At 59.1% G+C, this 26,571-nt stretch overlaps 1 protein-coding gene across 3 annotated transcripts; it reads left to right on the top strand.

Moving 5' to 3' along the window:
* Positions 1 to 205: 205 nt before the first annotated feature.
* FMNL1 (formin like 1) lies at positions 206 to 26,144 on the top strand. Of its 3 annotated transcripts, none has more exons than XM_032616408.1 (27): positions 206 to 666; positions 9,915 to 9,998; positions 11,590 to 11,703; positions 12,464 to 12,537; positions 12,891 to 12,974; positions 13,311 to 13,448; positions 15,280 to 15,388; positions 16,331 to 16,407; positions 16,618 to 16,711; positions 17,587 to 17,661; positions 17,975 to 18,085; positions 19,183 to 19,332; positions 19,825 to 19,926; positions 20,106 to 20,358; positions 20,612 to 20,911; positions 21,113 to 21,237; positions 21,916 to 22,118; positions 22,576 to 22,810; positions 22,971 to 23,039; positions 23,576 to 23,656; positions 23,745 to 23,874; positions 24,001 to 24,164; positions 24,419 to 24,520; positions 24,669 to 24,764; positions 25,035 to 25,155; positions 25,311 to 25,409; positions 25,664 to 26,144. In XM_032616408.1, the coding sequence occupies exons 1-26, from the start codon at positions 538 to 540 to the stop codon at positions 25,400 to 25,402; spliced, it is 3,312 nt and encodes a 1,103-aa protein (XP_032472299.1). In that variant the 5' UTR covers positions 206 to 537; the 3' UTR covers positions 25,403 to 25,409; positions 25,664 to 26,144. The 3 variants fall into 3 exon arrangements, with proteins under 3 accessions (XP_032472299.1, XP_032472300.1, XP_032472298.1); XM_032616409.1 differs by having other exon boundaries at positions 11,590 to 11,673; positions 25,664 to 26,119; XM_032616407.1 differs by lacking the exon at positions 25,311 to 25,409 and having other exon boundaries at positions 207 to 666; positions 25,664 to 26,118.
* Positions 26,145 to 26,571: the final 427 nt, after the last annotated feature.

The raw sequence follows: 26,571 nt of genomic DNA on the forward strand, positions 1-26,571 counted from the left end.
CGGTTGCTCCCGCTGCGGCAGGTGAAGCGGCGCCGGCCGCCCCCTCTGCGGCAGGTGAAGCGGGTCGGTAGCCCCCTCTCCGTCACGCCATGGCTGCGGCCGACCCCCGGCAGGCGCCCGGCGCCCTCCCCCTCCCTCCAGCCCGCCCCCCTGGGGCTGGGTGCGTAGCGGCGGCGGAGGCGAAATGCGGTTTGCGCGCACAGGGAGCGACAGCAGAAGTTAGAAGATCGCCGAGGGGGGAGCCCGTGCCGCAGCTTCCTGCCCCCGGCCCAGCCCTCTGGCCCCGGCGGCCTGCAGCCTGACTTCCTCCCCCGACCCCGCAGCTCGCCGCCCGGCTCCTCGGACGGGGCCGCCCCGATGGGACGCTGCGCCCCGGCCCTTGCGCGCCGCTGAGCCGAGCGCCCGCGTCGCCGAGCCGCCGCCGCCGCCGAGATCCGCTGCCCTCCTCGCCCCCCAGGCCGGGAGCCTCATCCGCCCTCCCCGGGAAAGCTGGATTTCCGAGGCTGGAGGCGCCTGGCCGACTGGGTGGGGACCACCATGGGCAACGCGGCCGGCAGCTCGGAGCAGCCCGCGAGCCCCGCAGCGCTGTCCCCCAAGCATCCCGCGGCGCCCAAGCAGCCGATGCCCGCGGCCGGAGAGCTGGAGGAGAGGTTTAACCGGGTCCTGGTGAGTGTGGCCCGCTGTGCGCGGGGCGCGGGCGGGGGGCGGCAGGGGCTCGCCACGCGTCCCCGCCCCCGGGGGCTCAGGTACCGCTTGGAGATCTCCGGCGGCTTGGTGGCGGCCCCTCCAGGGGGTGGGAGTGACAGTCGTTTCTTAAAGAGTGACTTAGCACTCTCCCCCCAAAACTTTCTTCTGCAACCGTCCAGTCTCCCTCCCCAAGATACCCCCTCCCACAGCGCTTCTGGGTCTAAAGGTCTAAACAAAAACGTCCTGGGAGGAAGTTGGGAGTGCAGCACGCGGGTGGGGTGGGGGTCCCGGAGCACCCCCTTCCCCACTGCATGCAGGCCCAGCCACAGGGTGCGATAGCATCTACTTGTGTCTCAGGGTCAAAGACATAAGGGGTTATATTTTAACCTCCTAGGAGCTGGAAACTGAGTAGAGGTGTTTGGTCCTGATCCGTGGTCCTGAGCTGCTGGGAGCCGGGTTGTCAGATCATGCAGTTGGGGGTGTCTGTGTTCCTCCCTCACTGCATGTCCGGGAGAGCTTGTCTGTGGGTCCTTATCTTGTGCGTCCCCTCACACCCACTGGAGGGATGAAGGTTAGGAAGGGCGGGGTCAGAATGGGTTGGTCACTCTGGCTTGGGGTGGAGCAAAAGTCTGGAAGCCCCTCTCCCTCACTGTCACCTGCTCCAGGGGATTGGGGGGCTTGGGGACTAGGCCACCGGGGAGGAAGCCATCAACTGAGCCTGGAGGCAGTTGGGATGGATTTGGTGGGTAGGGGCTCCAGAGCAAAGTCAGGGTTCTCTAAGACCTGGTAGAAGAAGGGAGGGGAAATGGCCACTCATTCTCACTTCCCTCTCCCTATCTCAACCCTGTCCCAGGCTCCTTCCCTAACTAATCGCCTGGTGGCCTGTCTGCTGTCAGCTCCCTTACCAGACCCTGGGTGACAGGCAAATAAGGCCGTGCTTTTCCCCAGAGGCACTTCCAAGTCCGAGCAGGCTAGCGCTGCAGGTCTGAGGGCAGCAGAGCCACGCAGGCTGGTGGCCCTGTTGATTCTTCTTCTTCTCCACCTCCTTGACATCATTTCCCCTCCCCTGGCCTGCCTTGAGGCCCTACTTGCCAGATCCCCTGTGTGGCCCCTCCTCCCGGTTCCAGGAAGTCTTGTCTGCTGCCCCCTCCCAGGAGAAGGGCTGGGAGGGATTTGAAGGAGCTGTAGGGTGGGGCGGGGTCCAAGCTGTCCACGTGAAGGCACCTTGTTTGATTCGGGGAGCGGGAGGGATGCTGAGGGACACCTCACATCAGACTAGTCCCCAAATACCCCACCTCTCCACCTGCTTCCCTTTCCCCAAATCCATGGCTTCACAAAGCTGAGTTGAGTGGAGCAGAAGGGGGAGGGGGAAGAATGAGATAGACGGTTTCTGGGGGCCATCTGGGGAGCCTGAGTTGGTGGTGGATCCCTGGACCTTGGCCAGCCTGACTTTCCCCCTAAGTGTGTGTCTATGGATGGGGGTGGGATGGGCTCTCAGGGTGAAGTCCAGGTCCCAGTCCGTTCTCTGTTACACACACCAAATGGGGAGGAGCTGGGTGAGTAATTCAGACCACTGGAAAATCCAAAAGTCAAATGGTGAGGTTCTGATGCCTGTGTAGGACTTGACTGCCGCGCTTGCGTGTATTTTGGCCTTAGCTCCGATTGGCTGAGTCTGACACTAAGTGCCGCTGGGAGTCCCTGAGAACCAGGGCGTGGAGGGCGAAGGCCCACAGAGGGGTCCGAAGGTGTCCTGGTGGCGAAAGTGGTGGTGGCTAGGTAGAAATCTAGGGCAGCAGCACCCACTGGGGTTCACCGGTCCCCTCCCCAAGGAACCCCGGTGTGTTTACACTTCCCCCTTCTTCCTGGGGATGGATCAGCCTGTCCCATGTCTTGTATTCACAGAAGGCACCCAACCCAAGGTCACTTGGCTAAGAACCTCGTTCCCCGCACTCCTCACCACCGTGCCCTGGGACTATACCCTTGGCCTCTGCCTGAGGCTGGCGGGGGGTGGGGTGGGGTAGGTGGGGGGTGGATGCAGATTTGGCTAAAACTATAGTCCCAGTGACGGGGATTACAGGGAGTGCCTCCATCTGAGCACTGCCTCCTTGGCCAGAGCTGAGCCCTGTCCTCAGTGAATGTCTAGAGAAGAGGGCTTCCCTGGTGATGCAGTGGTTAAGAATCTGCCTGCCAATGCAGGGGACACGGGTTTGAGCCCTGGTCCAGGAAGATCCCACATGCCGCGCAGCTAAGTCCGTGCGCCACAACTACTGAGCCTGCGCTCTAGAGCCCGCGAGCCACAACTACTGAAGCCCGAGCGCCTAGAGCCCGTGCTCTGCAGCAAGGGAAGCCACCGCAATGAGAAGCCCGCGCACTGCAACGAAAGAAAATGAAAGAAAGGGTAGCTCCCACTCGCCGCAACTAGAGAAAGCCCGTGCGCAGCAACGAAGACCCAACGCAGCCAAATAAATATAAATTCCTTAGGAAAAAAAATTAATAAAAGGAGAAGAGCCTCAGACTGCTGAGTGGTGGGCCTCCCACCCCCAGGGATCCCCCAGTCTGGAAGGGGGAAGCACAGCCCTCTCCTTGGGATCTAGTCACATGGCCCCAGGGAACCTCTTCCTTTCATTGAAGCTCAGCCCTTTCATCCCTGGTGGGTGGAAGGATCCTGAAATCTAAAACCACTCCTTGGCTTCTGGCTGTGGAACTCCTCTTATGGCTTAGGGGTATCCCGACCGAGGCCCGCTGCCAGACAGGAGACGCGGGTGCTGTTCTCCCTTTCCCCCTGGGCAGCCTTTTTCCCGTGCAAGAATGGGTGGTGCGAGCTAATTTTCTGGGGAGGCTCTGAGAGAGAGGGGTGCCCTTGCTTAGCTCGTGGTGCGGAGGAAGAGCAGGTTGATCCAGGGTTTCCACCTGCTGCCTTGGCAACAGTGGAGGAGTGATGGCTGCCTGCCGCAATGGTGGGAAAACCTGCCCACCGAGCTCCATGCTCTCGCCTCTCCTACGCCACGCTGAACGCTGGGTGTCTTCCAGCCTCTTCAGGCATTCCCCTGCAGGGGTCAGGGTTTGGGGTGGCAGAGCACTCCTTCCAGGCCTGTCAGAACTGCCAGGCTTACGGCCTGGCCTAGGACACCCCTGATGTGTCTGGGCAGGGAGGCGCCTGTAACTTAGAGGCAAAGGGATCAAGGGAAGGCGCTGTGATGTGCTTGAGGCCAAGTGATGCTGCCATTCAAGAGGAGAGGAATTTACCTGATGGGGCCTGGCACCGTGCGGTGCCCTTAGCATGTGCCCAGGCTGCGTGGAGAGGTCAGGGCAGTCCCCGGCAGGGTGTGGGTGCTGCGAGTCCTGCTTTTCGCTGGGCTCCTTCCCCGCTGGGGCTGGGACTGGGGGTGAAGGGCAAATGGGCGTCTCCATTCTGTAGGCTGTGACCGAGGCGCTGCCTCCTCTGGGGTGGGGCAGATGAAGTTTGGCGCATGGCGCTGTGGGTCGCTTAGGCCCCGTGCCTCCCATCTGGGGCCTCACGTGGAGGATCGCAGTGGGGCTGTGGCCCTGTGTCAGAGGCTGAGCTGGGCAGAGGCCGTGGGGTGCCATTCCCAGCAGGCAGTACTGGCACGTGCTGCCCCTGGAAACACAGGGATGTGGTAGGCATGACTCACAGTGACATCTGGGACCAGTTGGCAAAGAGCTGGGGGAGATGGGCAGGAACAGGTGGGGCTGCTCTTGGGGCCACCTCTAAATTTTTCCTGGGAACATGGAGCCCCGGAAGGTGGCTCAGCCCTCCCTGCCTCTGAGGAGGGCAGGGGTTACTCACAGGAAAGGCTGAGTAGCTTCCTGGGCTTTGGGGTCATGAAGTTTGGGAGTTGAGTTTTGTCTTTGCCACTTACTACCTGTGTGACCTTGAACAAGTTACCCACCTTCTCCGAGCTTCAGTTTTCCTCCCGTGTAAAAAGATAATAAAAATGGTATATGCCAGGGACTTCTCTGGCGGTCCAGTGGTTAACACTCCACACTTCCAACGCAGGGGGCGTAGGTTCCATCCCTGGTTGGGGAATTAAGATCCCGCGGGCCGTGCGATGCAGCCCCCCAAAAAGAAAAGGGTATATGCCAGCCTGCTGGGATTGTTGCAGGGATTAAGTAGAGTTGAGGAGGGCTTAGCACAATGCCTGACACAGAACAAGTGCTCAGTAAACACTGTCCACTGTGAGGACAGGATGATGTTGAGGCTGATCTGGTCCTCTTCATCTTGGGGCCCTTCGAGGTGAAGGAGCCCAGACCCTGCCTCTTCCCTCCCCCCACCTCCGTTTCCAAGACCAACCAAGGGTGCCATCTTTAGTCTTCAGCAGTCACAGGTCAGGCTGCCCTCCCTGCCATCAAGCACGTCAGCCACAGAGGGGCCTAGATGAAAACTGCCTGGTGGCCGGAAACCACGAGAGGGAGGGCCCACCTCTCCTGGAGGGTGGGGCAGCGGTGGCACTAACGGTAGCTGTGTGCACATGGGGAGGGGTGGGGAGGCCTCCACTTCCCTCAGAGAGAGGGTGTGCTGGTGAGGGGGGGTTCCCCAGTGAGTAAGAGCTCAGTGTGGGCAACAACAGGAAATGTAGGGTGCTGGGTGGCAGGAAATGGGGCCGGCTGTTCCTGGTTCCTCAGACAGGCGCGGGGGCCAGGTTGTCTGCAGAAGACCCCTGGGAGGCCGGGACCCATGTTTCTCATTGCTCTGAGCGCTCCTTCTTCCGAGGAAACTGAGTCTTCTTACCAGCTTGCCAGCTAGGTCACCTTGGGCAAGAAGCTTAATGGCTCTGTGCCTCAGTTTCCCGTTTGTGGAAAGGGGATTATAATAGTGTCTACTGTGTAGGCTTGTTGTTGAGATTTAAATGAATTAATAGATGTAAAGCCCTTAGCATAGCACCTAGCACGGATTGAATGTTTGGGGGAATATTAATTATTGTTGCTGTCGTTATTCTCCTAGCAGCCTGGATTATAAGGGCAGTGCCTGCTGCTCTGACTCCTACCCTGCTTGCCCTTGTTCCTGCCATGGGGACCCTTCAACCCTGACGGGAGAAGCTGTTAACTTTTTGGGGTTCTTAGCACCCTAGGGCCGGGTTACCCCACACCCTCCTCTAAGCCTGGGATTTCTTATAAGAGCCCTAGAAAATCCATATACCAGAATTTTTAAAAGAGGATAACGTTGATTGTTTTTGGAGATGCCCTGAGAGCTCTAAAACCAAGCTTGAGGCCATGTAGAGGTGGGCAGGGGAGATGGATGGGGAAGTGGGGCCGGGGGAAAGGGCTGGCTTCTGGATCCATCAGGCTGTGGAATGCCTGTGGGGCTGGTCTGAGACGGGCTGGTGCCTAAGTTCAAGGGCATCCCAGGGCTTGAAGGGCTGGGCTTCCTAGGGAGAGGGTGGGCGGGTGGGTTGGGACGTAGTCTCAGCTCAAACTAAAAGTGAAACTGGAGGGTGTGACTGTGTCCACATGTAGCCGGAGCCCCTTCAGGGACACCTGCCCACATGTCAGTGTTGGGATGGGGGGCTGCCTGCAAGGGGCTGGCCTTGGGTGTGCAGGGCTGGAGGCCCTTCTGACACACAGAGAGGGGGCAGGGAAGCAGAGGAATGATTCCCACCCATTCTAATAGGAGGAGCAGGGAAACAGCTCCTTCTCTTGGCCACACCCTGAGAGGTGAACCCTATCTCCCTCTTCGCAAAGTGTGAAGGGCAGCAGCAGGTGGGAGCTGGAGGCTCAGTTCATTTTTGGCCAAGCCTTGGAGACAGGTCCACTTCTCCGAATGTTTTCACCAATTTCTGTCTGCCACACAGCCCTCACGTTGGGGTCTTCAGTGGACTCCCCTGACCCCCCCCCAACCTGTGACATGCCTCTTCATAGTGGTATGTCCCTGAAGAGTATTATTACGTCAAAACACAGCTTCTAACATAGGGGCAGGACAGGAATAAAGACGCAGACATAGAGAATGGACTTGAGCACACAGGGAGGGGGAAGGGTAAGCCGGGACGAAGTAAGAGAGCGGCATGGACATACATACACTACCAAATGTAAAATAGATAGCTAGTGGGAAGCAGCCACATAGCACAGGGAGATCAGCTCGGTGGTTTGTGTCCACCTAGAGGCATGAGATAGGGAGGGTGGGAGGGAGATGCAAGAGGGAGGAGATATGGGGATATATGCATATGTATAGCTGATTCACTTTTTTATATAGCAGAAGCTAACACACCATTGTAAAGCAATTATACTCCAATAAAGATATTAAAAAAACAAAAACAAACGAACAAATAAAAAACCCCACACAGCTTCTCACTGAAGTGTTCCCGGGAGCCCTGTGAGTCTGAGGTAGGAGGGAAGTGTGCCCATTTTATGGAAGAGGAAGTTGAGGCTCAAGGAGACAAAGAAGCAGTCAGGCTAGGTGGGCCCAGAGCCTGGGTCCCCTGAATCCCGCTTGGGTTCCTCCACATCACAGCCGCCACCCCCCTCACAGGAGGCAGGTGTTCCCCCCCCCCCCCCGACACCGCGCCCCCCCCCCCCCCCCACCGCCGCCACGCACACCTGGACTTCCCGGTCCTTCCCTGTCCCATCTGAGGGCCATCAGCCAAACTTCTGCTTGTCTCCCAGTCCCCAGCCCCATGGCGCTGCCTCCTTGCTAAGGGCCCCAAGTCTGGGGGTCTGTCACTGTTTCCAGGATGGCCTCACCCCACTCTGAGTGAGTGGCATTGCTGGTCCCTCTCCTGCTTCCTACGGTACCCGTCTCCTCTGTGGGCACAGCCGAGGAACAGCTGCTAATTAGTGCTCAGCGCTGTCAGAGCTATTTCTGATTTCCGAGCCTAAATTTAGCCCGTCTAGCAGGCTGGCATGTAGGCCCGGGGGCCTGAGGAGGCCCAGGTGGGGAAGGGGCAAAGGGGTGCCCTGCCCTCCACCACTGCCGGGACGGGGCGCTGGCCCAGCAGAGACCTCCCCCTCCCCAGTAATAACCGCGGGCTGAACTGGGGGAGTGGACCTGGGCGCTGGTTCTGGGTTGGCTCAGGGCTCAAAGTCAGCCTGGCTCCCCTCTTACTGGGTTCGTGACCTTGGGCAGGTGACTGAACTGATGTGTGCTGCACCTGTGGGATGGGACTAATGGCAGTGCCAATAATGGTGGTGAGGGTGGAAGGCTGCCATCTGTGAGCAGGGCTGGTAAGCCTTCGGGCAAAGCTGGCACCACAGTTGTTGGAGTCATTCTGATGATTAGTTGCTGTCTCTAGAAGTGCACTGGGGCCATTCCTGGAGCCAGCAAGTCCCCAGGGTGGGCGAGAGCCCAGAAGGACCCACGTCAGGAAGCGGCGATCTCCTCTAAAGCTCAGCTGCCGAGCCCTCCCCCCCACTCCTCTGCGCCCTCCTTCCCCGCCACCACCTCCTCCTCCGTGCTGGCCGCGGGTTCAGTTTCCCTGGCATCGCCTGCCTTCTCTCTCTGCTTCCTCCTCCCCCCTCAGCCTTGGCCCTCACCCCCACCTCGGCGCTGCCCCACCCTGGGTCTCTGTGGGGTGGGGATGGATCTGGAGGGACCAGGGAGAAAGAGAGAGAGACAGAGGCAGAGAATGGCCCCAGGGAGGCCTCCCTGGCCAGGTATATCCTTCTCTGGGCTCCAGGGCCCCTTCCTGGGCAGTCCCTCCCATGGGGCAGGAGCTGTCCTGGCTGTCGGCAGGTTGGGGGAGGGCAGCCGATGAGACTGCAGGTGGTTTCCTCAATCTGGGCTCACTTTCGCAATGGGGGAGAGGAATGACGTATCGCCATGCCCAGCCGGCCCAGGGGAGGGCCTGGTGGATGGGCGGTTTCACCTCTCAAGTGGGGCCCTGGCCAGAAAGCTTGGGCAACCGGGGCAGAGGGTACCAAGCTTCCTGTTATCTGGGGCCGACCTAAGGCAGTGATTTTCGGGGTGAGGTCTGGCCAGAGACCCCGAATCAGGCTTAGCGCCCGGGAGAGGAAGCTGGCCGAGAAGCCTTGGGTGGGTGTGGCCCCTTCTCTGCTCCAGCTGTGGCCTCCTCTCAGGGCCATGTGACTGAGGATGTGTAGTCTGAGCCATCAGAGCTGGTGACAGGGGCCTCTTCTACCCTGGGTTGGGGCTCCCTGGGGCTCCCGCTTCCCCAGTACAGACTAAGCTCCTTGAGGGCCAGAACTGTCTTTTGGAGCCTGACATAGAGTAGACCCTTAATAAACCTGGGGTTTACTGAATCGGGGTGAATGGGCATCGTCTGCTGGTTCTCTTAGGGAGACACGCCAAGTCCTGGGGGTCCAGGGAGCTCCTAGCGCTGGTGGCACCTGGTGATTCCATAGCACCGGGGGAGACACCAAGCCTGTCCTGTGGGGAGAAGTTCGGCAGGCACGTTGTACCCTTGTCATCTGTGGCTGGGGGAGGAGGACCTAGGCAGAGCAGTGCTGACCTTTCTTAGCTCTTGAGGGGAGTCCCAGCCTGCGTCACCAGCACCACAGACCCAGCGTGCTGGCTGCTGTCCCTGGTTCCTGTAACTGGGTGACCTTCCCCTGGAATCCACCTGGGCCCTGCAGCCACCATGCACCTGCTTGGAACTCCCTGCCCATCTGACCTCATCTCCCTCGGTCTGTCCCGAAGTGACCAAGTGGGTGGGGGCTGGAGAGGGACGGGGGCTGCTGGCTGCTGTCCTTGCAGAGGCTTTGTGGTGTTTGTGAGACACTGGTGCCCTGGGCTGGGACCACATACACGTGTTGTTTGGTGGCATGTGGGAACGGGGCACAGTCCACGCCTGTCCACACTTGGGCCTGGCCAGAGACGGGTCCCTGTTAGCTTCCCATGAAGATGGGAGAAGAGATGGTACCCCCTTATCACATGTGGGGAAACGAGCCCAGAGGTGCCTGAGGTCCCAGGAAGTTAGGCTGTGAACCCACGCTCCTGCCTTCGTGCCAGTTGTGCCGGGGGGGGCAATTTAAGGGTGACGGAGCCCAGGCCCTGGAGTCAGGCAGACTTGGATTCAAATCCCAGTGTCACTTTCTAGCTGTTGGGCCTTCGGAAAGGTGCTCCATCTCTGGGACTCGGTGTTCTCGTTGTCTAATGCTACTTATTTCCGGGGGTGAGGTGGTGACGGGACTCATGTGAATGACAGGCCTACTAGAGAGTTGGCCTCTAGTGGGTCCCCTGACAACGCCCATGGTCCTCTCCCCCTCGGGTTAGGGCCCCAGACTCAGCATCTTTATCTTGTCGTCCTTCTCCCCAGAACTGCATGAACTTGCCCCCGGACAAGGTCCAGCTGCTGAGCCAGTATGACAACGAGAAGAAGTGGGAGCTCATCTGTGACCAGGTGGGCACAGGCCCATTCCGTCATCGGGGTGCTCTGTCCTGGCCAGGCTGGGGCTGGCAGGAGAGGGGACACTGCCACGCTGCCGCAGGGCCAAGACCCTGCCCAGAGGCCAGCGTAACATCTGGGGAGGGTGCTGAGGGCATATGCAGGACTCTGGAATCCCCCTGTGTTGGGCCTGGGCCTCCCCAGGGACCTTATGAGTCACGAGCAGGGCTGGGTCTGCCCTCTGAAGAGCTGACAGGGGCTGGTCCAGGGTACTGGCCAGGGCAGCTAGGGCCGTGTTCCCATCCTCCTTGCTGAGCTTCCCGGGGCAGCCTCTGTCCACCCTCCAGCTCTGGACTGGGGAAGAGAGGGACAGCCCTAGGGCTGGACATCTTCATTCCACCCCATGGGAGGTGGGGAGGAGGGTCAGGAATTCCTGTCCTCCTTTGACCTTGGATCCAGAGGAGCTGTAGTCAACCAAGCAGTTCCCCAAGTCAGCCAGCTCCCGAGTGGCAGAGCAGGGACTAGAGGCCCCGTCTCCTGGTTCTCAGTCGCCGCCTGGACTTGCCACCTTCGTGGCTCTCTTGGCTGCCCTAGCCCCTTCAGCTGTGGGGCTGCTGTCTGAGGTAGCAGGGAGGACGCCTGCTGTGGCAGGGAGGGGCCTGGCTGCCACAGTGATTCAGAGAGGGAGGGAGGCGGGCCTGTGGCCCTGGAGGCTGGGGGTGGGGATTTGGGAAGCAGGGAGCCTCTCCTGGGAGCCAGGGCTGGGCCTTCGGCTTCTGCTAGTGGACCAGGATGGGATGAGCTGGCAGGGCAGAGTCTGGGGGGTGAGGGCAGGGCTATGGGGAGCGGGTGGGGAGCTGCCTCCGGAGGCTTTGGGGCTGGGGCAGGGATCCCTGCCCCTTTGGCCTGGCATCTCAGGCTGAGCTCACAGAGGCTTGGGAGAAGTGGGAGGTTGAGGGGGGTGGCTGGGCATATCTGAGGGGTCTGGACTGGGAAGGGTGGGAGCTCCTTTGGGTGGAGGCCCTCTAGTGGGGCCCCTGCCTCTTGTGTGAGTGGCTCCTGGAGCCCTGGATGGGGTGGGGCTCCTGGAACCCTGGATGGGGTGGGGGAGTTAAGGATTGTTTTGTTGAGCACAGGTCACGTGCTCGCACGTACGCACTCACACAGGTGAACACGACGACTGGGGCGGAGCCCTGCGGGAGGGGCCCCCATCCTGCTGGGAGCTGGGCGCTTCATAAGGCCCTTCCAGAGTGTTCTTCCTCCTGGTACTCCCACTTCTGGGCTGGGATGTGGCCCAGGGAGGGCACAGGGCTGGGAGGTTGCCACTCACTGGCCTGCCTGAGTCTCCCCCTCCAGGGTGGGGTGTATAGTAGGACTGACCCCTCCACAATCCATCCAGGCTGTTCTAGGCCTGTGGCCATAGACCCAGGGACGGCCTGGCCGGGGACTGGGGTCTTTTCAAGTGGCAGGCCGAATGTTTGGGTTTATGCCTTTGGTATTCAGGGGGGTCTTAAGGCAGCCTGGGACCTTGGGTCAGAGCTGACAAAGGGACTCTGGGACAAGGGTTGGCTATTTGCCCCTTGTACATCCTATTCCATGTCCGCAGGAGCGGTTTCAGGTCAAGAACCCCCCTGAAGCCTATATCCAGAAGCTGAAGAGCTACCTGGAAGTCGGTGGGGTCAGCCGAAAGGTAGCAGCAGATTGGATGTCCAACTTAGGGGTATATGTCGCCCCCTTTTTCTCTGTCCCTTTCCCCCTGCACTTTCCAAGCTCTGGGCAGCTGGAGTAACTGTGTGTATAGACTTTTCTGCAGGCTTCTGTGGGTGCGTGGACGCGTGTGTGTGCGTTTTCACAGGGGACTGAGAGTGCCCTGGGCGTGCACTTTCACGGGTTCCTCTGCAGCTCCTATTTGTACTCAGATGTGTACATTTGTGTGTACTTGTGTAGTGTGTGTGCATGTGTGCACACTGTGTGCCCAGGCATGGATGTGCGTGTGTGTATTATGTACGTCCTTTTGTGTCCACATATGGATGTATGTGTATCCTTGAGTCTTTGTATAGGGGTGTGTGTGTGTGTGTGTACCCCATGTGTCTGTGTGTGGATATGTGAGTGTCTTATGTCTGTGTACCCACTGTACTTGTGTATGGATATGCACGTGTGTGTGTACCCAGGGTGTTCATGTTTGAATGTGTGTGTACCCTTTGTCCTCATATATGGGGGTGTGTGTGTGTGCGCGCGTGTTGTATGTCTGTGTCTAGAGACGTGTGTGCCTCTTTCATGTCTGTGCGTGGCCATGGTGCGCAGCCTGTGTGTCTGTATGGGGGGGGTGTATGTGTGGCCTGAGTATGCTTATTCCGCTGGGCAGGTGTGTGGAGGTGGTCTAGACAGCCGAGTGTGAAAGACCAGCTGTCGGGGTGGGCAGGCACTGTGGGCTGAGGCCTGCGCTCCACCCACCAGACTCCCCTGTTCTTGGCTCCCAGTTTAAGAGGAGAGTCCAGGAGTCCACCCAGGTGCTACGGGAGTTGGAGACCTCCCTGAGGACCAACCACATTGGGTGAGCAAGGGCTCAGATTTCCCTGGGGAGGTCAGGGGAGGGGGAGAGCTCTGGCAGCAGGCAGCCCCTGGGTTCCCCTTGTTATCCTCCCATCCCACCCCCAGGCTGTGCCTATGGACCCCCTCCAGGCTGGGTGTCCTCTCTTGCCCACCCTCTGCCTGCCCCTTGAGGCATGGCTGGGCCGTGGGTCCTGCCCGAGGCCTCTACCATCATCGCCTGGCGTCACTGGGTCTTGCGAGGCTGTTGTCTTCCTGGGAAAGGGCAGCCCAGGGGCCCTTGCTGTGCCCATTCTGTGCCAACACTGGGCAGGACCTCCTTCCTGGGCGGCACTCAGGGAGCCCTGTGCCCTGCAGGTGGGTGCAGGAGTTCCTCAACGAGGAGAACCGTGGCCTGGATGTGCTGCTCGAGTACCTGGCCTTCGTGCAGTGCTCTGTCACGTAAGCCTGGCCCTGCCCTTGTGCCCACCCCCAGAGTCCGTGCCTTCCTGCGCCTCGCCCACTCCTCGGGCCGCTTCCAGGCAACTTAGCCTGGGTCCACCCTGGAGCCCTGCAGTTGGCTTGAGCAAGGCCCCTTCCTGATGGTCTGCCGTGGACGGGGAGGGAGGTGGCCTGCGGTGGCCAGCTGGGACCTGCTAGGCCCAGCACAGCGCCAAGAACACAACCTCCTCCGCCTGCCCCCAGTTTCTCCTGCAGATCTGTCTCTCCCTGGGTTCCCCCCACCTGCTCTGAGGTGCCGTGCAGTGTTGGCCTCCATCCCCAGTCTAACCCCCACAGGTACTACATGGAGAGCACAGACAATGGGGCCCCGGGCTCCGAGAAGAGCAAGCCGCTGGAGCAGTCGGTGGAAGATCTCAGCAAGGGCCCGCCCTCATCCTTGCTGCCACAGCCCAAGAGCCGCCATCTGACCATCAAGTATGTGGGCCCCCTGGCGGGGTGGCAGGTGGTGGGGTGAATGGAGAATTCACCCCTGGACGGCTGTACCCAGCCTGCTCTACCAGGGCCCTGGGGGTGGTGAGAGGGGTAGCCTGGCATTGGGGATCAGAGTAAGGGCCTCACCCAGGGCTCGGGAAATGTGTGTGTTAAGAAGCCTCTGGGGTGCACCTAGAGGCTGGAACCTCAGTGGGATCTGAGATAAGGGGGGGTTTCAGGGTCGGTGGGACCCCTTTTGTATCATCTAACCCCCTGTTTTCTCCCATGCGGACTCCAGATGCCCCCCTTCTCCCCGGTACGTAGCCACCTAGGGGCAGGTGCATGCCTGGTCAGCTTCCAGGGTGGTGGTGGGGTTGGGTGAGGTGTTCAACTCAGGTGACACCCCTGGATTCAGCTGCTTCGGATACGTCAGCCCACCCTAACTTATGACATCCTGCTGGGAGGTGGGGAGAGGGAAGGAGATGGCCCTGGAGCCTCATGTGGACACCAGGTACCTTCCTTCCCACTCTGGGTCTAGGAAACCAACTTCATCTTAAGTTCTAAACTCTCACAATATATTTCTTTGTTCATTCATTCATTCATTCAACAAACATTTTTTTTTAGCATTTACTATGTACCAGGCATGGTGGTAGATTCTCAGGTGACAGTTTACCCTGCCCTTGGGAGCCTTCCATCTAGTAGGAGACGGTGTGTGACAGGTTGTCATGGAAGTATGACTGGGAACTCTGAGTAGGGAGGTGGCCACTGCCTGGGGCATCAGGAAGGCTTCCCAGAAGAGATGACGCTGGAACTGTGTCTTGCAGATGGATAGAGGCTTTAGAAGCAGTGGTGGGAACAGGGAAGGGCATTCCAGGCAGAAGGAACAGCACAAGCAAAGACTCAGGCACGTTTGAGCAATGACGGGAAAAGGGAGATGTGGCAGGAAGAGCGAGGAGTGGGGCCTTCCAGTATTGACTGGCGGTTCTGCGACAATGGAAAAAATCATGTTTCTTTTAGAGAAAAATCAGCAAAACCATTCATAGAGCACTTACTATGTGCCAGGCGCTGTTCTAAGCTCATTTCATAGTCCCAACAACCCTATCAGGAAGGTACTGTTATTACCATTCCTATTTTACAAAAGAGGAAACCGAGGCCCGGGGAGATTAAGTAACATGCATGCCTAGTAATCAGTGAGCTGGGATTTGACCCATGGCTGTCTGAATTGTCAAGATGCAAGGTAAACTCACGTGGCTGTGAGCGCCACCTTGTGGAGAGTATTTTCATGGCCGTTCACAAGCTTTGGCGGTCTTTTCCCTCTGTAAGCTCTCCATCCCCACAACACAGCAACTTTTTTTTTTTTTTTTTTTTTTTTTTGCCGTACTCGGGCCTCTCACTGTTGTGGCCTCTCCCGTTGCGGAGCACAGGCTCCGGACGCGCAGGCTCAGCGGCCATGGCCCACGGGCCCAGCCGCTCCGCGGCATGTGGGATCCTCCCGGACCCGGGCACGAACCCGTGTCCCCTGCATCGGCAGGCGGACTCTCAACCACTGAGCCACCAGGGAAGCCCCAGCAACTCTTTTTAATACCAAGTCGCTGTTAGGGGGTCTTTGCTTCCCTGACCCCCACCTCTTCACCTCTCCCCCGGAAATGCCAGGCCCCAGGCCTAAGAACTGAGGAAGATTTCCGGCCCTCAGCTGGCCTCTTTGGTTGGGTGGACGGGAAGCAGACGTTTCCAGATGTGTCCCCTCTTACTCCAGTGGCCATCTGAGTGGTGGGGGGAATAGGAAGCTGGGTTTGGGACTCTGACCCCTGCTGCCTCCTCCCCACCTGCCCAGGCTGACCCCGGCCCATAGCAGGAAGGCCCTGAGGAATTCCCGTATCATCAGCCAGAAGGATGACGTCCACATCTGCATCATGTGTCTGCGTGCCATCATGAACTACCAGGTTGGTCAATGGGCCTGGGGCATTGACACTGACTGTCCCCCACCCTGTCCCCACTGGAGAACCCTGGGGATCTGGGCTGTTAGTTCAGGGTCTTGAGGCTGATGAGTCTTGAGGGGAAGCCCAGATTTCTGCACCTTCCTGGTCAGGTCCCTTAGAATACCCTGGACATGGCTGGGGGCATGGATATGCCTCACGTGGGGACTTAGGCACCCCACTAAGAAAGGCTGCACACCAGGGAGAGCAGCCTCTGGGTTATTTCATTTGGAGGGGTGATTGGTGAAGCCGTTCCTCCCTCACTCAGCTGGCCTTAAAGGACTCACTTTGTCCAAGGTACTGAGTCTTGACACTGGCTTTTGAGCAAAAGCATTTATTTATTTATTATTATTTTAAAATTAATTAATTATTGGCTGTGTTGGGTCTTTGTTGCTGCATGCGGGCTTTCTCTAGTTGTGGCGAGGGGGGCTACTCTTCGTCGCAGTGCGTGGGCTTCTCACTGCGGTGGTTTCTCTTGCTGCAGAGCACGGGTTCTAGGTGCGCGGGCTTCAGTGGTTGTGACGCGCGGGCTCAGTAGTTGTGGCTCGTGGGCTCTAGAGCTCAGGCTCAGTAGTTGTGGCGCACGGGCTTAGTTGCCCTGCGGCATGTGGGATCTTCCCGGACTGAGGATCACACCCGTGTCCCCTGCATTGGTAGGCGGATTCTTAACCACTGCGCCACCAGGGAAGTCCCAGACAAAGGTATTTAAAAAGAGGGACCAGGCTTTGGCTGCCACCCAGGAGGTCGTGGTTGGATATAAAGACCTTCCTGGGAATTCCCTGGTGGTCCAGTGGTTAGGAATCCACGCTCTCACTGCCGGGGGCCCTGGGTTCACGTAGCCAAAAAAAAAAAAAAAAAAAAAACCCTGGGGGGTCTGCCTGGAGGAGCTGACCTCTCCTTTCTCCCCAGTCTGGCTTCAGCCTCGTCATGAACCACCCAGCCTGTGTCAATGAGATTGCTCTGAGCCTCAACAACAAGAACCCTAGGTGATTTCCAGGCCCCTAACCTTTCTCCATGTCTAGTTTCTCCTCCTACTTCACCCCTTGCCTACTCTGTCCCCTCAGTTCTCGGGACCGCTACCCAGGCTCATTCCCACCCCATCAGCTCCCCTGCCCTCCCCCCTAGCCAGGCCCACATCCACCTTTGCTGCGGGGCCTGCCTGTTCGCAAGGGACAGCCTGCCCCTTCTCTCCCCAGAACCAAGGCTCTGGTGCTGGAGCTGCTGGCGGCAGTGTGCCTGGTTCGGGGAGGACACGATATCATCCTTTCCGCCTTTGACAACTTCAAGGAGGTAATGGAGCCCCCGCCCAAACATGTACTTGCCCTCTAGTGTTGCTTGGAGCCCTGTTGCTGCCAACTGTGGCTTCTGCTGGGGACAGCTAGGGACGCTGGGTGGGTATTTGGGGAGTTTCCTCATCTGAAGGGAAGGTACAGGGTCACACAGGGGCACTGCCTGGGGCGACAGGGACAACTATGGGGATCTGCTGAGCCTCTGCCCAAACTGGCCTTGATCCACACATCTCGGAGCTGCTGGCTCTGGTTATCAGGCTCGCGAGAAGGAGCTGCTTGAGAATATGATGCACAAGGCAGCACGGGATCAGTGCCTTCCTCTAATGAACATTCGTCAAGGGGCTACTATGTGTCAGGCACAGAGTGGGCGCTTGGGATACATTAGTGAACAAAAGAAACAACGAAGGCAGTAGAAGACAGATAATCAGCGATATAATAAATAAGCAAATTACACAGTCTATGAAGAAATCGTACATGCTCTGGGGAAAAAAGTCAGGGAAGCTGTCAGGGGAGGGGGAACTGGTTGCCGGGTGGTTAGGAAGCCTCATTGAGAAGGTAAGATTTGAGCAAAGTTGTGAGGGAAGTGAGGGATTGATGTGGTGGCTGTCTTGAGTAAGAGCACATCAGGCAGGTGGAACAGCAGGTGCAAAGGCCCTGAGGTAGGAATGTGCCAGGACGCCAGTGTGGCCAGAATGGGTCAGTGTTGGGGAGGGCTGTGCGAGATCAAGAGGGAATTGAGGTTTTGAGCAGAAGAGTGACATGGCCCGACTTAGATTTAACTTGAGAGGCACTCACAGAGGCATAAAGGGGACAGCTGCAAGATAGCTTAGGAGGTGTGTCACTGGGACCTCAGTGACAGCCATTCCTCCTACCCAGGTATGTGGGGAGCAGCACCGCTTTGAAAAGCTGATGGAATATTTCCGGAACGAGGACAGCAACATTGACTTCATGGTGAGCTCAGGAGCCCAGCCTGGGCCAGGTCACCCTAGGGTGCCAGGAGCAGTTAGGAGCCTGGGTATCTGGGATCTGGGCTCAGCTCCTGCAGATATGAGGACTGAGTGGTTGGTGGGGGAGGGGCGGATGTCAGTGACGGGGAGGCTGGGAGGAGGGTACGTGGGACAGATATGGGTGGGACAAAGCTGGATTAGTGGGGTGAGAAATATGGCAAGGGTGGGGGACTTGGGGTTAAACTGGGGGGGGGTGGAAGTCACTGAGAACCCCCCACCAAGAGGATCATAGACCTGCTCACTGCCCCGCCTCCCAGGTGGCCTGCATGCAATTCATCAACATTGTGGTACATTCGGTGGAGAACATGAACTTCCGCGTCTTCCTGCAGTATGAGTTCACCCACCTGGGCCTGGACCTGTACTTGGAGGTGAGCCCTGCACTCCCCCCAGGACTAACCACCTGCTGGCTGCAGAGTATGGCTCAGTGGTTAGCACAGATGCCAGGGTCAGGCAGACCTGGGTTCAAGGTTCAAATCCCGACCCTGCCACTTCCTAGCTCATGTGACCTTAGATAGGTCTCTTCTCGCTAAGCCTCACTTTTTCCATCTGTAAGATAGGAGAATCATAGAAATAATAAAGACTGTAACTGTGTAGAGTGGTGCCTGCCACAAAATAGGCACTCAGACCATGGAGCTGTTGTTGCAGGTGCTAGAACAGGCTCTAGGTGGCCCTCGGTCTGGCTCTGGGAGCACCAGACGCAGATAGGCATACAATGGGGAGCACAGAGATACTGGGCCAGAGCAGGAGCTGGCTCCTGCTGTATGGATCTGGGTCGTGGGGGAGTTCCTTGCTCTGGGGAAGATGGGCAGAGGGGCTTGGTACTTCGTGGCTCAGCCTGCGCAGAGAAGGTGTAGCTTTCTTCTGATTTCTTTGTGAGGCGTCCCAGAGGAGCAGGGCCTTCGGGATTGGATTTTTGAAAGCCAGGATCAACAAAAGGAGAAAAGCAGGCTAGGGTGATATGTCCATTCAATGGAATATTCAGCCACGAAAAGGAGCAAAATAGTGATACATGGTAGAACGTGGATGGGCCTTGAAAACATTACGCTATTATGCTCAGTGAAAGAAGCCAGACACAGAGGCCATATATTGTACGCTTCCTTTATACGAAATGTCCGGAATAGGTAAGTCCATAGAGACGGAAAGATTGGTGGTTGCCAGGGGCTGGGAGAGGAGAGGATGGGGAGTGACTGCTAACAGGTACAGAGTTTCTTTTTGGGGTGATGAAAATGTTCTGAAATTAGATAGTGGTGATGGTTTGCACAACCTTGTGAATATACTAAAAACTACTGAATTGTACGCTTTAAAATAGTGAATTTTATGGTATATGAATTATATCTCAATAAAAAATAAAGAAACAAAAGTGGGCTAGGGCTCAGGCCCCTTTGTCTGGGCTCTGGTGGTGATGGGGGGTACTGGAAAGATCCCTCACACCAGGCCTCAACCTGAACCTTCCGTCTGGGGACAGAGGCTTCGGCTCACGGAGAGCGACAAGCTGCAGGTACAGATTCAGGCCTACTTGGACAATGTTTTTGACGTGGGCGCGCTGCTGGAGGACACTGAGACCAAGAATGCTGTGCTGGAGCACGTGGAGGAGCTGCAGGAGCAGGTGGCCCTGGTGAGAGCTGCTCCTGAACTTGGCCCAGCACAGAGTAGGCCCACAGAGCCCCACACGGATATCAGCCACTGGTTCTAGGTGTGAGCTGGGGGCCCCTGAGTTTCACCAGAATCCTTTGGGTGCCTTTCTCAATGCATGAATGTTCATTGAGCTCCTCCACTGGGCTGGACCTCTGAGGAAGGCAGGTCTTCTCCTCTCCAGGTGCTTGGACCCCAGGCCCTGGTTTGGGTGGAATTGGGTGCCCGGGGCCCCTGCCAGCTCCCTCCCTCATCAGTGGTGCCTTGGTTTCCCCTCCTGAGAGCACTTCAGTGCTCTCAGTACCTCACCTACTTGGGTTCAAGTGCCAGGCTCGGCTGCCCCGCGGCACCCCAGGGCTAAGCACATCCGGAAGCCTCCCCTAGCCCTCCAGGCAGGCATGCCTGGTGCCGCCCCCTCGGTGCCCATGCCAATGCCCGGCTGCGGGTGGGAGCTCACCATGTGCTCGTGCCACAGCTGACAGAGCGGCTTCGGGACGCGGAGAACGAATCCATGGCCAAGATAGCAGAACTGGAAAAGCAGCTAAGCCAGACCCGAAAGGAGTTGGAGACCCTGCGGGTGAGGTTGGGGGGACGGGGGGTAGGGGGGTGGGTGGGCCGGGCCAGGGGTGGGACGGACTTCCAAGAACAGACCATTTGGGGCTTCTAGGCTTGACACCTCCCTCCACCCCGGCAAGAAAATGGGGGCTCTGTGCCAGGCTTGCCGGTGGTTACTAACCCCCCACCGGCGGCTCGCAGGAGCGCTTCAGCGAATCGACCCCCATGGGCACCTCCAGACGTCCCTCTGAGCCTGAGAAAGTGCCTGCCCCTGCCCCGGCGCGGCCCTCAGCGCTAGAGCTGAAGGTGGAGGAGCTGGAGGAAAAGGGGTTGATCCGTATCCTGAGGGGGCCCGGGGATGCCGTCTCCATCGAGATCCTCCCGGTCGCTGTGGCAACTCCGAGCGGCAGCGATGCCCCGACTCCGAGGGTGCCCATCGGCTCCCCCAGCCCAGGTGTGCAGGGGCTTCAAGCCGGGTGGGGTAGGAATGGCGGAACCGGGAAGTGCATGAGGAGCCTGGGGACATCTCAGGCGGGGAGAGGTGGGAGGGGTAGGTTTGGATTGTGGGCGTGGCTCAGGCAGGTGCGGGTGGGTCGCAATGAGCCCAGTGCGCATGTGTAGGGCGGGGAGGCGGAGACATGACCCCTCAACCTAAGAAATTGACACGCCCTTCTCCCCGCCCCCTCCCCGGTTCTCGCTGGGCTCAGAACTCCCACCTGCAGCAGAGCCGGTTCCCGGAGCAGCAACCCCACCGCCGCCGCCGCCGCCCCCACTACCTGGTCTCCCCTCCCAGCAGAATGCCACGCCCCTGGCGCCCCCACCGGCCCCGCCCCTCCCAGGCAGTCCGGAGCCCCCGCCCCCGCTGCCGCTGCCGGGAGACCAGCCGCCCCCACCCCCGCCGCCACCGCTGCCTCCGGGCGCTGACGGTTCGGTGCCTCCACCGCCCCCACCGCCTGCGGGAGGTCCCTCTGCTGCTCTCGGAGGGCCTGGCTCAGAGATGGGCCCGGGTGAGTAGACTGCCCATGGCATGGGGACGAGGCGGGGGTGCGGTGGGGGGTACTCTGGCTTCAGTATCCTCCAGGACCCTCTGTCTGTGGGCCTCCTACTGCCTCCAGTCTGCTCTGTGTGTCCTCACTGGGCCTGGGCCCAGGTTCCTTCCAGCCATGGCACCTACTACTGCCCCAGTGACCACTCCCTCTCTGTCCCAGGAATGAAGGCCAAGAAACCCATCCAGACCAAGTTCAGAATGCCCCTCTTAAACTGGGTGGCCCTGAAACCCAATCAGATCACAGGCACTGTCTTCACTGAGCTCAATGACGAGAAGGTGCTGCAGGTGAGTGGTCCTGCCTTGCTGCCAGTGTGGGCACCAGAGAAGGGGGGGGACCTGCCTGGATCATGCTGGGCGCTGGGGGTGGTCACCTCCTCTACCCCATTTTATGGAGGAGGACATGGAGCCCCAAGAATGGGGGTCAAGCTGAACTGGACTAGTGCATCTCGTAGGCAGTGTGTCCTGACTCCCTTGGAGGCTTTCCCTCCATGCCTGCAGAGGGGCTCATCCCTCCCCTAAGTCTGGCCTCTCTCCTCCTTTCAGGCCCCTCTCCCACCGCCTTCCCACAGACAACCAGGGCCTCAGCCCTTCTAACTACACTTTCAGTTTTCCAAAAGGGTTGTGTTCTGTTGCCTCCAGGCCATTGTTCATGCTGTTCCTCTGCCTGGAATGCCCTTCCCTTTCCTCTTTTTAACCCTGGCCAATTTGGCTCTTGCTTCAGCTGAAGCGGCTTGGAGTCTGGGTCCTCTGGATGGGGTGCTGTTCCTGCCCCTCCCTGGTGCTCCATGTGCTTCGCCTGTATCCCCCATCAAGGTGCATGGTCAGGCTGCGTACTGGTTTGTTTCTCTGCTGATGGCCTGGTCAGGGCTGGATAGGTGGCTCTAGTACCAAGCACGGCGCTCAGCCAGGAACGCACCAGCCCCCGGCCCCGCCCAGCCCCACCTCCTCTTTCTGCACCCTCAGGAGCTGGACATGAGTGACTTTGAGCAGCAGTTCAAGACGAAGTCCCAAGGCCCCAATGTAGACCTTAGCGCCCTCAAGAGTAAGGCATCCCAGAAGGCCCCCAGCAAAGCCACGCTCATCGAGGCCAACCGGGCCAAGAACCTGGCCATCACCCTGCGCAAGGGCAACCTGGGGGCGGACCGCATCTGCCAGGCCATCGAGACGTGAGTACCTCTGCCCCAGGCTTAGAGGCAGCGCAGCCCCTCTGCTAGGCCGGGGTTGTTAGGCAGATAGTAAAAGAGCCCCAACTATGGAACAGAGTCCATCAAGTTTCATACCAATGCTGGTCGGAGAGTAGGGCAGGGAACTGTGTTCCCATTTTCAGGTTAAGAAAACTGAGGTCATACTGTGAGTCCATGCCCGGATGGAGATGTTCCTTTTGCCTTCTTGCCTCCTTACACTGAGGCCCAGACATTTACTGCTTGGACACCGCCACTGATGTATGATTGGGACTCCGGGCTTCCTAACTCCCAGCTTCCCTTGACTGTTATCTCTTATTCCCTGAAGCTGTTGGCAATAGCAAATAGTTAAGTTCATTTATTCCATCAAGTAATGGGGTAGGAGTGGTCCTGCTCTCAAGAACTGGTGAGTGTGGAGTGATACCGGCCCCTCCCCTCACAGGTACGACCTACAGACCCTTGGCCTGGACTTCCTGGAGTTGCTCACCCGCTTCCTGCCCACAGAGTATGAACACAGCCTCATTGCCCGTTTCGAGCGGGAGCAGCGACCCATAGAGGAGCTGTCAGAGGAGGACCGTTTCATGCTGCGCTTCAGCCGCATCCCCCGCCTGCCCGAGCGCATGAACACGCTCACCTTCCTGGGCAACTTCCCAGATACTGCCCAGCTGCTCATGCCGGTGTGCACGGGCTGGCAGGGCGATGCGGCCTGGGCTGGGATTGGGGAGGAGGCAGCTTGCAGCCTGGTCTCCAAGAGGGCATCTGGGAGTACTTGAGCCTTCTACAGGCTTCCCCCTACTCCCGCCCCAACTTACCATGCCTCCCCCATCCCACCCCCAGCAACTGAATGCCATCATTGCAGCCTCAATGTCCATCAAGTCCTCGGACAAACTCCGCCAGATCCTGGAGGTGAGAGCCTAGGGCAAGGGTCTAGGAGGCGGGGCCCACCCATGATGCCTTGCCTGTTCTGGGTTGTGTGAGAGGGAGACCCAGGCCCTGCCCTGAGTCCCTGGGATGCAACAACTATACGGTTCCCACTTCTAACATCCAGGCTCAGAAGGGCAAAGCTAAGGTGGGGATGGGGGCCGTGTTACAACAGCGCACCTCACACCCTGCCTGAGGGTTCATTAGCAGAGCATCGTGTTGTCGGGCTGTGAGGGAGATGGTGACCCCACAACCTTGGAGGAGGTGTTGGCAGCACAGTTTTGGGTAAGGATGGCAGGTGACAAAATTGGGTGTGCCACGGTGTCGGCTGTGCACATGTGTCAGACACGCATATGCACGCGTCATGGACCTGCGGCATCCACGCAGGAGTTCGGTGGGCGCTGAGTGCAGGGCTTGCTCTTTACCACCTTTTCTCCTTGTGCAATTCATACTTCAGGGGGTTTCCTCAGCCCCAGCACCTGGCTGAGCTCCCCCCGCCACCCCCACCCCGCCTCTTGCAGATCGTCCTGGCTTTCGGCAACTACATGAACAGCAGCAAGCGTGGGGCAGCCTATGGCTTCCGGCTCCAGAGTCTGGATGCGGTGAGGGGGCGGGGCAAGGAGGGGTCCCCTGGCCCGGGGGCTGGGGGATGGCTGGTGGCCTGGGGCTTACAGGAGGTCCTCACTGCAGCTGCTGGAGATGAAGTCGACCGACCGCAAGCAGACGCTGCTGCACTACCTGGTGAAGGTCATTGCTGAGAAGTACCCACAGCTCACGGGTTTCCACGGCGACCTGCACTTTCTGGACAAGGCGGGCTCAGGTATGGGTGGGGGGAGGGGCTCAGCCCCGGGGACGGATACAGGTTGGGAGAAAGCGATGGGACCACAGGAGTAACTGGACGGGAATGCTGCCTCTCTGATTCTCTGCTGCCCCACCTCCCACTCAGTGTCCCTGGACAGCGTGCTGGCCGACGTGCGCTCCCTGCAGCGAGGCCTGGAGTTGACCCAGCGGGAGTTTGTGCGGCAGGATGACTGCGCAGTGCTCAAGGAGTTCCTGAGGGCCAACTCGCCCATCATGGATAAGCTGCTGGCAGACAGCAAGACGGCTCAGGTGGGCTGGGGCTGACCCGGCCCGGGAGGTGGGGAAGCTGGGGTGGGGGGTGAAGGACTACCTAGGTGGGGTTGTGTAGCCAAGGCCTGGAGCGCTATGACCACAGCAGGGACGCCTTGGGGGGATGAGGCAGGAGGGAGCAGCCATCTGCCTGGAGGAGGAGAGATGAAGTGGCCAGTGTCTTAAGGGGGTACAGAGCAGTGGTCAGGCTCCGAGGGGTCTGTGCTGGTGGGGTTGACAGGCTGTGCCCGCAGGAAGCCTACGAGTCTGTGGTGGAGTACTTTGGAGAGAACCCCAAGACCACATCCCCATCCATGTTCTTTTCCCTCTTCAGTCGCTTCATCAAAGCCTATAAGGTATGTGTGTTTGGTGGGTAGGCTGGGACCCCTGCAGGGCATTGCAGCCTCTCCACTTGGTCAGTGGGAGTGGTAGGGGTTATTTCTGCTGGGGGGCGGGATAGGGAAGGGAGGACTCCCCTTACGCAGACCTGCCTTGGCCCCTCAGAAAGCCGAGCAGGAGGTGGAACAGTGGAAGAAAGCAGCAGCTGCCCAGGAGGCAGGCACCGACACCCCGGGGAAAGGGGAGCCCCCAGCACCCAAGGTAGGCAGCTGCCCCTGAGCTTGGTACTAGGATCCAATGATGCTTGGTATCCTCACCCCAAAGATCTGGCCCTCCTGCACACCCTTATTTTTATGGACTGACCCTGCCCAAGGCCAGGATGCCCCAGTAGCCTGGGGTGGAAATGGGTTCCTTTTCCTCAAGCCAGCTCCTCTTACCATGGGGGACCAGGCAGATGGTCTAGGGTTTAGTGGCACAGGGGGGGAAGGGGATCCTGGAGTTGGAGCGATATACCCTCGCCCTCCTCCCCAGTCCCCACCCAAGATCCGGCGGCAACAGATGGACCTCATCTCTGAGCTGAAACGGAAGCAGCAGAAGGAGCCACTCATCTATGAGAGTGACCGTGATGGGGCCATTGAAGATATCATCACAGGTGAGGACTTGGTGGGGCCTGTCCCGTCCTTGGTCTGTCCTATGCTGTCCTCCATCCGCCGCCCAACCCTGGGGGTCTGGCTGCCTCACTGCCTCTTTGCTACTTTTCTTTTTTTCCTTTTCCCTTTCTCTCCCCTCCTCCCTTCCAACCCTCAGTGCTCAAGACGGTGCCCTTCACTGCCCGCACCGGCAAGAGGACGTCCAGGCTCCTCTGTGAGGCCAGCCTGGGAGAGGAGATCCCCCTCTAGCCCCCAGGTACCCAGCGGCCTGGCCTCTGATCCCAGTGGCTGCCCACAGCCCTGGGGGCCCTTGGGGGGACTGAGTCATGCTGCCCTCCCCTGGACCATGCATGGCTGGGCTGTGTTGGAGGGAGGTCTGATAAACAAACAGGCTCCCTCCCACGTGCACACAACCTGTGTCCCTAGAGGGGTGAGGCCTGTGCCCTGGAGTGGTGTCCCAACCCTGGACAGACTCCTGAAAAGGTAAATGTCTCTCCTCTCTGCCTCCAGATCTGCGGAACCAGCCCTACATCCGCACAGACACAGGCCGTCGCAGCGCTCGTCGGCGCCCCCCCGGAACCCCCCTTCAGGTCACCTCCGACCTCTCCCTGTAGCCACTATTTCTGCAGATGGACCGGGAGGCTGGGAGGGGGGGCAGGGAGGGTGGCAAGCCAGGACTCAAGGAAGGTGGTCCTCAGCTCTGCTGGGCGGGGCAGTCTCCTCCGCCGAGGTCCACACCATGCGCCCACCTCAGATAGGCGGGTGCACCCTCATCTGGCCACTGGGGGCAGCATCTCTGGCCCCTCCCCCCAAATGCTGCTTGCAGCACCCCTCTTCCCCCAATAGCCGTACTTAGCCTCAGCCAGAGCCTGGCCTGTAACTTATAAAGTGCAACCTCGCGCCCCCTCCACACCCCCCCCACCCCGCCCCAACTCCGGGGACTCCCCGTGGACCATATTTTTATACAAGATTAATAAAGACGTTTGGAAAAGATCCGCGTCCGCTCCGTGCCAGCCCCCACCAAGCGCAACGTGTTTTCGCTCAGCAAACGCTTTACTTGTACAAGTTCTTCATAGCAGGTCTCTGCAAACAGGCTGGAGAGGGGGAGAAGGGCTGCTTCTGCACTAGAGTTGGAGGGGAGGGAGCCAGCTTCGAAGGGCGCGTATTCCCTAGCGTCTGGCCCACGAACCCTGCGGAAGCGCGGAGGGGGCGTGCAGAGGGTCAAGCCTGCTGCTCGGGTTAGAGACGCAGGGTTAGCTCCACCTCAGTCCACCTTTCTGCCGGCCCCGCCCCATTTCCGTCAGTCCCGCCTCCTACCTGGGTCCCCGGCCTCGTTTTCTTATGCCCCGCCGTATCCTTAGTCGCGCCCTTGAGTGATTTATTGCATCTCCGCCAGTCAGGGCCCAATTTCTTGGAGT

Source organism: Phocoena sinus, chromosome 20 (genome assembly GCF_008692025.1).
Source record: "Phocoena sinus isolate mPhoSin1 chromosome 20, mPhoSin1.pri, whole genome shotgun sequence".
Classification (NCBI taxonomy): Eukaryota; Metazoa; Chordata; class Mammalia; order Artiodactyla; family Phocoenidae; genus Phocoena; species Phocoena sinus.